This window comes from Podarcis bocagei (assembly GCF_964188305.1).
Source record: "Podarcis bocagei genome assembly, chromosome: 5".
Classification (NCBI taxonomy): Eukaryota; Metazoa; Chordata; class Lepidosauria; order Squamata; family Lacertidae; genus Podarcis; species Podarcis bocagei.
In genome coordinates, this window is record NC_138129.1 from 50,177,971 (window position 1) to 50,192,789 (window position 14,819).

Here is a 14,819-nt window from a genome sequence, read left to right on the forward strand (position 1 = left end):
TTGAGATGTGTGCAAATTAGGGAGTATATAAATATTTTCAGAAACAAACAAATAGTTTATAGATATATTTTCTGTTCCCCATTCCAAGGATGTGGCCACAATGCAGTTCTGTGCCAACAAGCTGGACAAGAAAGATTTCTTTGGAAAATCCGACCCATTCATGGTATTCTATAGGAGTAACGAGGATGGGACGTAAGTCAAAGTGCTTTTGCTTTGGGGGCAGGATAATTATTCAGATTGTAACAGAGCTTGCTTAGGTGACCTGTAGCAAAATGTTGTCCCAAGAACTCCCCCTTCCCCCCGCCAAGAAGCATAAAACATTTCCCTTGATAATGAGTTTGTTCAAAATGTATTGGGCACCACATTCATGGTGCAGCTGCTCTCCTTTTCTAACAATAGAAGTATTATAAACCCATCCTCCTGCTCCAAACAAGGGACTCGGCTTAGAAACTAGGTAACAACAGCTGAACAACTATGGAAAACTTAAGATGGAAAACAGAGTATATGGGTGCACACATACCAATTGCAGACACAGAAAAACTGGATCTAAACAACCTAGTGTCTGCAGTGCAATGTCCCCCCAGGCAAGATAGGGAAACTCTTTTAAGCATTCTCATGTTTATAAATGTTATGCACTGAGCGTTATGCACTGTTCTGGGAGAAATTAATCCATCTTTATGAAGCCCGTTTTGAAACGTTAGCAGTCCTCAAAAATTGACTGACACCTGTTCTGATGTGACTTCCTAGTGGGTCTACTTACACTTACACAAGGTCACTAAGAAATGGTTCTCTCAAAATCATTTCAAATCAGCGAGGTAAGGATGTTCTTTGGCTGAGATTTTAAACCTGCTTCTTGATATGGGACAAAAGGGAATCAAGCTGCCTGCATGTAGTGATTCTCAAGGCCATTTTAAAAAAATGCTTATGAATACTGCTTGGGTTGTATGCAGAGCCAGTTAGAGATTAAATTATATGCTTAATTTAAAACAGATAAAGATAGCCGTTAATAAGCCTAGAAGAGGCATTGATAGTCTACAGATGACCAACATTGTCCTCCTCTTGACAGTTCTAAATAAAAGGGATGCTTAGCCATAGTTGAATTTCCAATGGAGTAGAGAACATGGCATCTCCATCAGATAGCAGGGCTAGGATTAGGGTTGAACTGGCAACAGTTTCTGTCCCAACCTGTGTTAATCAAAATCAGCTCTGCTTCTGTGTTGCTGCAGTTTGGTTTCTGCCAAATACTACCTTATACATTTCATGTCCCCTATTTAAGAGAAGTTACCTAACTTATGTAACATACTGTACATAACTGTTTACATAACTTAGATTCACATTTCATTGTAAAGGCAACATCAAAATGCTGTAAAAAAGAGGGGGAAATTAATTACATATTAGTTAAATGGGGTTAGAATAGAACTATGCATGGTCTCCTTCCCATGCCCATCTTTCAGCTAGGTGTTTAATTGGGGTTTTAAAGGCCTAATTAAATATAATCCCCACCCCAAACTTATTTGGGACTGGATCCAGGGTGGGGGTCCCCAGTTTGATCCAGAGTCTGATGCCCCCTCCAGATTCACTGCATGAATTGGCAAGGGCTACTGGAAACCACAACAGGGGAGATTGCAATTGTGTTCAGGTCCTGCATCTCGTTGGCTAGTATGAGAATACAAAGCTTGACTAGATGGGCCCCTGGCCTGATAGAACAGGCTCTTCTTATGTCATTATGTATCATCTGCAGACTTAATAATAAAAATGATATTGGTGGACACCAATTGAATTTGCTTGACAGATTTCCATTCCTGACCACAGACAAGTATGCAAATCACAGCAGCTTCTGCTTCCTTTTCCATTTTCATTGGCGTTTTCCACCCTCCCAAGATAGGGGAGACTCAGCGGAGGATTTCAGACAGCTACTACCAGCTGATATCAATATAAGGCCATTTCATTCATTCAGTTGCCAAGGAAGCACAAGTTTGTTTTTTAAACCTGGAGTTGATGGAAGTTGCATGTCCAAAACTATCTGGAGAGCTACAGGTTCCCAACCCCTGGCTTCTAAATGTTGATCTGCTGGCACTGAAGGCCTATGATGCTGCCCTTTGGTTGTATGCAGTTCTATTTAGGCTCATCCAAAAGACCAGTTTCACTGAGGAAGATCCAGACACCTTTTACCAAGATGGTGCTTTGTTAGAGAGTTGTTACATTTTTAAAAGCAAGTAATCCATTTTGGTCATGGTCCAACCTTGTGCTAATTTGCCCCTGTCCATGACTGCCTGACATTAGGGGAGCATTATTTATTTTTCCCTGTCTACCCTAACTCAACTGGCCTTATTTGTATCCTGCCAGATTTACCATCTGCCACAAAACCGAAGTGGTGAAGAACACTTTGAACCCTGTATGGCAGTCCTTTGCTATCCCGGTGCGGGCCCTGTGCAATGGAGACTATGACAGGTACAGACCCCATGGAATAAGATGCCGTTTTGACAACTGTGTGTGTTGGTTTGTTAGAGGAAAGGATCAGGAGGTCTTACAGGAAAGCAACACTGAGGGAGGCTTGGGTCCAACATAATGTCACAGATGCCCCCAAAATTGCACTCTAAATACTAGATGCTGGGGATAAGCAATGCAGGGGTGCTGTTGCTTTCAAGCTCTGTGGGGGGCGCTCTTGCCTTCAAGCTTCACTTGTGGGCTTTCTGGAAGCCCTTGGGTGGTCACGGCTGGAAAAATAGGAAGCTGGACTCTATGGTCCCTTGATCTGGTTGAGCAGGATCTTTCGTTTCCTCTTAGGTTCAAAATAAGAAAAGCATGTAGCAATTGACAACAGCTCCCTTTTGCCTCTGCAAACAGTAACTGTCCATTTCACCTCTTCCTATTGTATTAGCAACTGCACTGATTCTATGACTTCATAGGGATCACAAGCCCTTTGAGGATTAAGGCTTTCGGGGCCAGACCCTGAGAGCCTCCTGCAACTTTCAGAGCTGTATACTGAGATCTGGGTAATATGCATTAACTGTGCTACCACCACCAGTACTCCGTCAATTCATTCACTACCCACATGCTGCAGTGAGTGGGATTTAAACTGAGCTGAGAGTGGGGGATCAGTAGTGACTGGTGTCCATTGGGACTGGAAGGGCAGACTGCAAGGAGAGGGAGCCCAAACAGTAGGTGGAGCCAAAGCCGAGGAGAGGCAAAGCCAGCTAATTCTAGTTTCCTTCCTGTTTGCCTCCCTGCCAAGTTCTATAAAGGCAACACTGAGGCCAAGGAAGAGGGAGCTGACAGGGTGTTGGGGCAGTGCCCCACTTGCCCGAATGGACTGGCCGTCATTGTGGGTGAAAGAAGGGAAGATGAGTGGACCATTGGAGCAGTGGAGTAGGAGATACCCCTGCTTCATATTGACCCTTTCCTGATATATTACTAAACTATTTTTTAGCATTATATGCACACATGAAGATGAGGTCGGACTTGCTTTTAAACTTACCAGAGTTCTGTGTTTATGTCCAAACTCTGGTTAGTTTAAATGATGGTATGTTCAATAACCAAGGTCAGCTATGGCTTATGATTTCTGTAACCCAACTGGCTATGCACTGTATACTGTAGAAATTGTCACATCCAGTAACAAAGCGATGTGAGTGTTTTCTCTTCCCTGGGGACTTAAGAGAATCTAAAAACCTGGGGCTCTGATCTGTTCCAAATTAGATGGCTCAGGTTCTGTAAACATAACTGAAAAGGCAAAAGTGGAGGTGGTGTGAAGAGAGACGACTCCCTAGAGAAGGCTGCTTGGAACAGAGATGTACTTAATGGGTGATTGATGGATGGAAATGAACTAAAAGGCCTGGGAAAGGTGTGATTGAAGATGTCCTGGAGATGGATTATCTGTTTCATTTGCAAAAGCAGCTAGCATTCCTATGCCTAAAACCACAGAAAAGGTCAGTAGCAATTCAGGAGAGATAGTCTTGCTGGGAGGGGATTGACAGTCATGTTAATCAGCGTAATAAGAGAGCCTTGTACATAGGAATGCCAATTACATGAAGAATGATTGGGCCCATTACCCAGTGCAATATATTCTTCACTCAGCTTGCGGTTGTCATAAAACACAATAGAATTCACTCTCAGCATCCGTATGTTTACACTTGCAAGCTTGAGAGCTGTGCTTTAATTGCAGCTCTTACTACCATGAAACCTACAATGTTTACCATTGATTAGAAGCTCAGCACTGATGTACATTTACAAAGCTGTTTTCCATGCCAGTGGTTCCTGGTGATAAAACCCAGCTATATACTGGGCAAAGTGTACATCAAATGAACAAAACATCTTCCCCACCCCTTCATTGTGGAGTGATATCATTTCTTGGCAGAAAAGCAAAAAAATGTGACTGAGAATGCAATCCTAATACATCTACTTCGTGGGGTTGTCTCCCAGGTAGGCAAGTGTAAGACACTATCTTAGGACCTATTCATTCATTCTGTTTCATGATAAAGAGTTCTGTGTAACTTGGAATCTTAAATCAGTAAGATATAGTACCTCATACCTATTTTGCTCAGTCATTCTCCAGAAATGGGCTGACAGCTCACTGCATTTTCCTAAATGATTTGCTTTCATATCCTTTAATACAATTCCCTTTAACTTTTTTGCTTTGCTTTGCTAAGACTTCTGAGATTTAAAAGCAAATGATTCAAATAAAATTTCTCCTGAAACGAAGTAAATAAAGAGAAGAATCTATAAGAATATTGACTCCCACAAGGCATATTTTCTTAGGTGCAAAAATGACCCAGTTGGCTGCAACTTCTTGGCTTCATATCATATGGCTATCCTGCTAAAATGGAAGAAAAACCACAATGCATCATTTTCTGAAGGACTCCAGGTTGCTATATATCCATAAAAATATATAGCTGAGAACACTCCATCACTTACGTTGATAATCTGACAGTGCATTATTATAACCATTTAGGTGTGTGAAGGGTTTTGCTATGGTTATCTTATTAATCCTTACAAGCAACCATGTCACTGGAGCTCCATTTCACAAAGGGGAAAAAGGAATGGTAAAGAGCATTCAGGAATCAGAGCCCATAATAGCCCTCTAGTTCTTGCAGCTGTTCAGAGCAGTCTTATGTGTGTTTGCTCAGAACTAAATACCACTGAGTTCAGTGGGGCTTGCTTTCTAGTAAGTGTGAAATCATTCTACACATACTTCCAAATATATGTGCTCTGGATTGCCTTTTTTCTTAGCCTTGCCCATTCTACAAGGATGCAGTGTGCTCAACTGTGACTTTAATTTTGCCCAAACTAGCATTCACGACAAATTACTACAACCCAATGAGGTGGCAGACATTTCCTTCAGGGTATTCTGCACTGACACATTCTGTTCTTATAGAAAGTGACTACTGGCCTAATAAGACCTGGGATGCACTCAAGTTTTTGGATGCTAGCCACATATCTAATGACATAGTTCTATTTATGTGAATGGGTTTTCAAGTGCTTTTTGGTTCCCTCCGCCCCCATCTTCATAAATTCTCAAGTTTGATGGTTGCTGATATGGGAGTGATTTGAATCCAGTGATACTGTTAATTTAATTTTATTTACAGATTTTCTTTTTCATTTCCGAACAGCTAAATACATCCAGATTGATATACTTAGTGATGCAATATTGCTGGTTATGCAAGCAATATGAAACTTGAGTGCTGCAATTATTGCTTAGAAATTCTGACTGGGATCAGAATTACATTAAGCAGCTTGAAGGCAATGGAATGTTTGGTGCAATCCTGTATGTGTCTATTCAATAAAAAGCCTCAATGAATTTTGTGGAGCTTACTCCCAAGTAGGTGTGTATGCAGCCATAGCATCGCACTGTTTAAGGTTCCTGGCATTGCTAGATTGTGCCCACTGGGCTTCATTTTACAGTTATTTGAATTAGCCACACATCCACACTGAGAGGTGTCAGCATCGCCCTAGAGCCAGTGCGCCAACTGGACTCGTGTACCTCAACCCGACTGGGCTAGGCGAGCTGGGAAGCACCACCAGAGACCTCCTTCTTACAGGAAACGGTCACAGTGCTGTGGACTCACAGCTCAGAGCTGAGAGCACCGGGTTCACTGTCTCAATAATACAGTCATTGCGCAGCAGAGTTTTGCAGAGTCTTGCAGAGTATAAACCACTCGGAGAGCAGCTCTGTAGAATATCTTCCTTTTATTCTGTAACTACAACTATGATACAAAACTATATACAGAGCTGAATATTCTAAGCATAAGTCAATGCTACACTGAGAGTCTGCAGCTGCACTTAGCAGCAACCTTATCTTTAGAATCTCTAACACTCTCACTTTCTCCGATACACTGACTGACTGTCTCTCACTCACACACACAGATATGTTGCTGGGCAGAATAAGTAGATAGGCAGGACACGCCTCCTCCTCTCTGGAGAGTCAGCAGAGACCATCAGGAGATCATCAGGAGATTCTTGGGTATGGGAGGGGTGAAATCTCCTCAAGAGGTCCATGTCTTTTTATTTGCCAATAGAATGGATTTTCTAAGTGCCTGTTACAAGGATAATATTAGAGGAATGATTTCCATTGGGACCTGCATATAATTCCATTGGCCCAGAAATCAGATGTTCAGTTGTGGATGAGAGCAGCCTTTGCCAACCTGGAGTCTTTCATATATTTCACCCTACAACTCCCATCGGCCCCAGAGTAGCCTAAAACATCTGGAGGAGCCCAGGTTGGCATTGGCTTGGCTAGAGTGTTGGATTTGCCCATAGAGAAGCCAGGTTCAGTACACCAATGGAACAAAGTGAATAAGCTTGGGGAAATAGTGGATCAGTCTGATGGTACTGTTGAACTGACAGACTCATAACTGCTTCTCAGTTGTTGAGCATCCTTTCTGGAGCCTTTTAACTCTACCCATTTTTATTATTTTTTTAGCTTCTCCAGAAGAAACCTGAGGTGATAATACATACATACATACATGCATACATACATCCAGCATACAAACTGGGCAGTAGTTGTGTGTCGAGACCCCGAGGTTAATGAATAAGACACAAGGAAATGGATATTAGGTTAATGTTATTGGGCAAATTTAGGCCACAACTTTATTGGTTACAGAATGTGAGCAGTATCGGCTTAGGCATTGGAATTGACCCGACTATGTCTGACTCCTCCCTACAGGGAGTCCAGTAAGGGTCAACCACCGGTAGGGGGAGCCCCGTTGATGCAAACCAACTCGAGCTCCCCCTGGGTTCCCGGTGGGGTTGTGGCATGGCCCTAGCCCAGCCCCGGACTTCAGACAAGACCCACACCCCCGGATTCCTTTAATGGAATACCCTTAAGCTTGGAGGGGCAGGTGATGGCCACACCTACCCTCCCCCATCATAAGATCAACCAATGTCTAACCACCAAACCTTACAGAGTTGTGACAATTGCTATGAGGTAGGCGAAAACCAAATGGCCAAATGGCTCATGCCTCAGTTTAAGTGGGGCCTGGCCACACGCCCCCAGCCAGCGGATTGGCTGGTAGGCAAATGACATGGCTGGGAACCTCCGGAAGACACGGGACTTTGTCCCCTGCCCCCGGAGAGGAGTGGGTGGCCATGTGGTCCACTGCAACTCCTCCCCACTGTGAAGTGGAGTGGATTTCTCATTTCTCTCCCTTGTCTTCCTTCTTGAAGAGAACTATATTGAATGGAAGAGAAAATGTCTTGTGTCAATGATGCTACTATAGTAGAATCACTGGAGATCCAGTCATAGGCAGATCCAAGGAAAAAGACTTTTGCATGTATAGAAACCTTGCCATTAAGTTTTTCAGGGTGAAGGTTTTCCACCCAAATGCTGGGTCTGCAATGATGCTACTATAAAGTTTGCAGAATATTTTATGAAGGCAACTCTTGGCAGTGCCCAAGATCCATCTTACTCTGCTTAGAGTACACATGGGAGCCCTATATATTGCCATGAAGGCCTGCCATCAGCTTTAATTATTGTCACCATCCCTCTAATACAAATCCCTCTAGATGTTTATGTCTGTGTCTCTTGGAGGCAGTCAGAATTCATCACGGCTTGCTAATTTATGTCAGGGGCTGCATTGGTGGGGGTCAGAACTTTGTTCAAAAATGCTATTCTGGTGAAGGCTCTATACTAGAAGAGACTAATAAACAATTAGATCTGCCAGTGCCCTAGAACATGTTACAATCCTCCTCTTGGGAACCACATTTAGACCTGGCGCATCAATCAGAATAGCAACCAGACAGGTTGAGATGTATTCAGTTCTTGACCTTGCCGTACTAGGGCCTCAGTTTGGAGATTATCGAAGGAAGGGTCAAAATGATTCTGGCCTTTTGCTTCTTGCAAAACTGAAAACTCGCTGCATTATCACCTACCTTCCATTTTCTTTGCTTTGAAAAGGAACAGGTCTCTCTCCTCCAGCCAAGAGTGCTCTTCTCACAGCAACACAGATGGTTGAATTCTTGCTTTTAAATAAAAAAATTACACACCCTGTGAGTTATTTGACCCTCAGAGCAGACAGGAAAAGGGCTGGATATGTTTCTTCAGGGTTGGTTCTCAGTGTTTCTCCCCCACCCTTCACACTCCCCCACTTAACAGTATTTGTTTCGTTTTCTAAATTATTCTAATTTTGCTATCACTTTTCTCCTCTAGAGGTGGCTTAATTTATGTGAAATATGATTCTGGCTGCCACTGCATTTTACCTGGGTAAAATGAAAAGGCTAAACCTATCTGTGACAGGGAACTGGGGATGGAAAGAGATGCAGTTCACATTTTAATGTGAACCTGCCTAATTCTCATTTCCCAGAGCAATACACAAACCAAAAGCCAGCTACTCTTCCAAATTGGAGCTTCTCTGAATTTTGTGTTGCAGCCTTCCAACCAAACATTTTGCATTCCGTTTTTGTTTTTTTGTTTCTGTTGATATCTTTACTCATCCTTCGCCACATTGGCTGCTTATAGCAATTTACAAAACTCAGAATTACAGTCAGTTTAAAGCAAACAGTAGCAAATGAAAAAGGTCATAAAGAGATAGAGATAGAATATTAGGGCGAAGTGTGCAGTGAAATACATATTTTCATATAAACAACATGCAAAAATACATTTTATTAAGGAAAATTACTCACAAAAATGCATGTGCATTAGGACAAACAGCATACAGTAATGTGTAATATGTTAACTTGTGATAATCAAAAGTGAGTGCTAGATCTCTGTTCTCGCATTTATTTTTGATAATTTTAAAAATAATAACCAGCAGAAATACTGAGCCAATAATAATAATAATAATAATAATAAATTTATTATTTAAACCCTGCCCATGTGGCTGGGTTTCCCCAGCTACTCTGGGCAGCTCCCAACAGAATATTATTATTAATGAGGAGGAGGAGGAGGAGGAGAAGAAGAAGAAGAAACATCTAACATTAAAAACTTCCCTAAACATGGCTGCCTTCAGATGGTTTGGGTATCTGAGTTCTGCAAGGGTGGCAATGAAGTTATGTAAATACTAGACCTCTAAAACATATTCAAAGTACATTTCATAATAATAATAATAATAATAATAATAATAATAATAATAATATATTATTATTATTATTATTATTATTATTATTATTATTATTATTACTATTACTATTACTACTACTACTACTACTACCCTGTCCATCTGGCTGGGTTCCCCAGCCACTCTGAGTGGCTTTCAACAGAACCTTAAAAACAGAATAAAACTTCAAACATTAAAAGCTTCCCTAAACAGGGCTGCCTTCAGATGTCGTCTAACTGTTTATTTGCTTGACATCTGATGGGAGGGCATTCCACAGGGCAGGCACTACTACCGAGAAGGCCCTCTGCCTGGTTCCCTGTAACTTCACTTCTCGCAGTGAGGGAACTGCCAGAAGGCCCTCAGCGATAGACCTCAGTGTCCGGGCAGAATGATAGGGGTGGAGATGCTCCTTCAGGTATACTGGACCGAGGCCGTTTAGGGCTTTAAAGGTCAGCACCAACACTTTGAATTGTGCTCGGAAACGTACTGGGAGCCAATGAAGGTCTTTGACCCATTTCACCAATCTGCTTCCCACAGAGAATAAAATATATGGAGTTGGAGCACATTTTGTCTGCTTGAGTCTGATGTAGAGGAGGATGGGTAGAGAGCTGCAGAAGCTATTGCTAATGAAGACTAGAAGACAACAAGAAGGGACCTGTAACAGAAGGTTTCAGTATGCTCCTGCTCAGGATCTGAGTCAGCTAGCCATGGCATTTTCCAGGATATGACATTCCACCTCCAACTTTCCACCCCTGCCCCACAACAGTCAGGAGCAGCTCAGTCTTCATCGAACTGCCTTCCCTCACTTTTCTTTAGGGTTTCTTCTGCTACATTCAATTGTACTTCTATAAGTATGGATGTACCATAAGCATGTTCCTATCAGTTGGGCAGTTCCAGTCCCGCACATGGATGATGATCATAGAAACAGGAATCAAGGGGACAGCAGATATGAGAGAGCTCTAAATACAGCTCTAAGTAGTGACTTTCTATACAAACACCTACCCTGTAAGTAGCCAGGATTTGCAGCCAACACCTGCTGTCATTTCCAACCACTAGATGAGGAAAAGGTTAATATTTGAAAGCACACTTTCAATCAGGAAACAGAATGAGGAGAAGATTGCATTTGTTGTCTCGATCGGTGACTAGCTTGGTCCCAGTGTCATATGTTTCCATGGCAACTAAAGCTAAAAATATACCACCTAAAAATGAGGGGTGGGGGTGGGGAAGGCCCACACAGCAGTCGAAACAAACTAATTAAAGATCCAATGCAGGAATTGCAAGGATAAGAGGGTGGGAGTCATTTTAATAATTTGTTTGGAATTGTTCAGAAGCAGATGAACAAGTTAAAGATGGCAGAAAATACGGTTTGCTTGAGACGCAACGCTGCAATTTCCACCAACCAGAATGAAACAAAGCTCTATAAGACCATCATGTTTTTTCCACCATATAATCCGAAGAGCATGCATCTAAATCAGTGCAAAAAAATAAAAATCAGGCTTTTGCAGAACACAGCTCCTGTCAGGTGGAGAAGAGCCTTCAACAAGGTATAATTGTGTAGGGAGGGATGTCTAGCAGTGATCTTTGGTGTGAGAATAGCGGTGTTAATAAATACACCCGAGTGTCGCTCTTTTGAAATGTGAAATATTTAGAGGGTATTAAACTGATAAGACAATATAAGCTCATGGGTTTACCACATTAAATGTACGTCTGTTCTAAGGAATCTGTGAAATTCTAAAATCTGAGAGACTGAAAGGAATTCATTTGTAGAAGGGAATAGCAAATGCACATAGAGACCCAAGAAAGAGAATGTGTGTCCTGATGTTACCAATTGGCAAGCTTTAAATTGAGTATCTGCCTGTTTTTTAGGGCTTAAACTGCCATTTTCCGTTCTGGATACTATAAACACAGATTAACTCTCCAAGTAGTGATACACATCAGAGTGACGGAATGCGACAGAGTGAGCTCTGTCCCAGCTCCTGCCCACCTAGCAGTTCGAAAGCATGCCAGTACAAGTAGATAAATAGGTACCGCTTTATAGGTAAATGGCATTTTCATGAGCTCTGGTTTCTGTCATGGTGTTCCGTTGCTCCAGAATCAGTTTAGTCATGCTGGTCACATGACCCGGAAAGCCGTCTGTGGACAAACGCTGGCTCCCTCAGTCTGAAAGCGAGATGAGCGTCGCAACCCCATAGTCGCCTTTGACTGGACTTAACCTTTTAGAACAGAGCAGCACTTCTCAACCCAAGAAGAGGTTATCAGTGCAACCCATCATTGGTTAGGCGAGAAATCTCCAGTTTGGGGTTTGAACGGTTATAATGCTTTTTGCTTGACTGGGTTGGGGATAAGACGGTAGGAGCTGTTTGACTGTGGAACAGGAGGTTGTGAACTCTTCTTCCTTGGAGGGTTTAAAGCAGAGGTTGGATGGCTTTAGCTGAGATCCTACAGGGGGTTGAACTAGATGACCCTTGAGGTCCCTCCTAGCTCTACGATTCTATGATTCTATGGACATATATAGGTGTTTGTAGAAAGCTCTACATGGATGGAATGCAGCCTGCTGTACAAAGGTTCCCTACCTCTGATATTTTTATTATTGAAAAGATTTCTATAGTGTCCTTCAGCAGAGCTTTGGAGTGATTTGAGATAGGAATGTAGCAGACCAGTGGCTGCCTTGATTGCTTTCTGCGCTCTGCTCCCAGCTCGCCAAGAGATAACAGCGTCTCTCATTTGCTGCCATTCTTAAGTTTGTGAATATTTTTGTGAAGATTCTTTCAACTTTTTAGAAAAAATGGTTTTCACAAAAGATTTTGTGAATATAGCAGAAAGAAAGAAGAGAAAATCAAACTAGTGATAATTTAAAAGAAATATTGCCAGCTGACATTAACACAAAAAGAATATTTTATCAATTCTGATTTAAACATGTAGACAGTCCAGGTAGGTATCTAAACAAAACTGGTGGTTATAAGCCGTGCAGTGGATCCCCGGGTTACGTATTGTCCTCCTTACGAACGCTTCGGGTTACGAGATCCGCTAACCCAGAAGTAGATGCTCCTGGTAGCAAACTTTGTTAGTATTTCATTCCTCCGATGCTTCAGATGAGATTGGTGTAAATCACATGCCTGTCTGGGAAGAGTGTGGGAACAGAAGACAGTCTTATCTCTTCCGCTGTATTTACTATTGTACTGTATTTTTGCTTTTACTTGTTCCTGTTTCCTCTCGGAGCTGGAGAGAGTGAGCACCATGATTCCTTTGTCTGCACAAAGCATGTAAATAAATACAGTGGTACCTCAGGTTACAGACACTTCAGGTTACAGACGCTTCAGGTTACAGACTTCGCTAACCCAGAAATAGTACCTCGGGTTAAGAACTTTGCATCAGGATGAGAACAGAAATCGTGCTCCAGTGGCGCAGCGGCAGCGGGAGGCCCCATTAGCTAAAGTGGTACCTCAGGTTAAGAAGAGTTTCAGGTTAAGAACGGACCTCCAGAACAAATTAAGTTCTTAACCCGCAGTACCACTGTACGTAGATTAGCTCTACGATGTCTCATGCTTCTTGCTGTGTTATGCTAGAAGATTAGTGTGCATATATCATTTGATATATGTCGCTGAAGCGCAGTGGCGTAGCGTGGGGGGTGCAGGGGGGCCGGCCGCACCAGGCGCAACATCTGGGGGGGCGCGCTCGCCGCCTCCGGAGTCTCCGAAGAGCCTCGGGCGCAGGCTGTAGCACCAGGGCCGCGGCCAAGAAGCTGAAGCTGAAGAGCCCGCTGAGCGCCACGCCCAGGCAGAGCGCGCCGGGAGGCACCACCGCCAGGGCCCGGCGGCAGCCGCAGCACCTCGCCACCATTCCGCCGCCAGACTTGCTCGCACAGGCACGGCCGCCCGCCGCTGACGCTGCTGCCTCTGGCGGCGGACACATGGAGAGAAACAGCGGCAGCCGAGCGGGAGACTCTCCCTTTCTCACTGCAACGCTCCAGGGAGTGGGCGAGGGAGAGAGTCAGGTGGAAACGCGCGCGCGCACGCCCCAAGCCACATCTTCGCGGGGGTTGGGGAGCGAAGCCGCCAGGTATTTGCGCCCCAAATTGGGGCGACCGCAAAAAGCCACCCTGCCAGCAGCAAGCTTCAAGGTCAAAGGCTCCCTTCGAGGAAGCTGCGATCCTCTTTCCAATTAAGTCCCCCCCCCACCCCAGCTCAGTTCAGTGGGAGGTGGATTTCCCGGGTCTCTTGTCCCTTAGAGGGCGCCTCTCATCATCCCGCCATTCTGAGAGCAGGGAGGGCGCCTCTCAGGAGACTTTCCCCCGCATTTGCTTTCCCGCTCAGGAAAGCGCGCGCGGCCCCGGCTGGATCTGCAACTCTTCTGGTGAGCGATGTTTAAACCAGAGGCAGGCGCTCCTTCTTGGACGGATGCCTGGAAGAAAAAGACCCTGCGGTCTCTTCCTTTCCTTCCCCTGCAGAGACCAGCCATGTCCCTCAGCCGAGGCCGCCTTGCTTCTCAAAAGAGCCGGTCTACTACAGTTCGTGGCTGCATGGGAGAGCGCTGCTTTCCTTGCAAAAGGCCCCCAGGTTGAGTCGCCGGCACCTCCAGCTATGAGAGGATGGGAGCAGTGGCGTAGCGTGGGGGGTGCAGGGGGGGTCGGCCGCACCTGGCGCAACATCTGGGGGTTAGGGTTAGGGGGCGCAAATCCACGGGTTAGGGGGCGCAAATCCATGGGTTAGGGGGCGCAAATTACTTGCCTTGCCCCGGGTGCTGACAACCCACGCTACGCCACTGCTGAAGCGCACTGGAGAAGAAGAGAAATGCCTTTTCCAGAGCTGTGCATACCGGACGACGCTTGGAGTTCAGGGCTGCAGGGGCAGCCCCAGGGCGTTTCCCAACAAACTTTGCCCCAGGATGCGAGCGGAGGTTGCACACCCGTGGCACAGCAGCAGCAGGAAGCCCCATTAGCAAAAGCGTGCCTCAGGTTATGAACGGTTTCGGGTTAAGAATGGACCTCCGGAATGAATTAAGTTCATAACCGGAGGTACCACTGTATGATCAAACACAGAAAAGGGAGTGAGGTCTTCAAACCACTGGGTGAAAGATGGCGGGTGTGTCCTCCCAACCTTGCAGTCTCTTAGCCAACATAAGGATTCATAGAACTCACATTCATTGGCTATCCATTAGTCCCCACACAACAGGAATCCGACATTCTTTCATCTTCATGAGTATGTTTATAGTTATTTGCTGTCTACCCCTTTTCATGGCCTTTTAGGAATGCTTATTTATTCGTTGATGAAAGACTGGCTTTGCTGTATATTT

General features: G+C 44.2%; 1 protein-coding gene across 1 annotated transcript in view; it reads left to right on the forward strand.

The window, feature by feature from the left end:
• Positions 1–14,819, forward strand: part of CPNE5 (copine 5) — a 133,585-nt gene that overhangs the window by 76,706 nt on the left and 42,060 nt on the right. The window contains exons 8-9 of the mRNA XM_081194239.1: positions 89–192; positions 2,347–2,451. Coding sequence (XP_081050365.1) covers positions 89–192; positions 2,347–2,451 — 209 coding nt within the window. The remainder of the gene's footprint in view (positions 1–88; positions 193–2,346; positions 2,452–14,819) is intronic.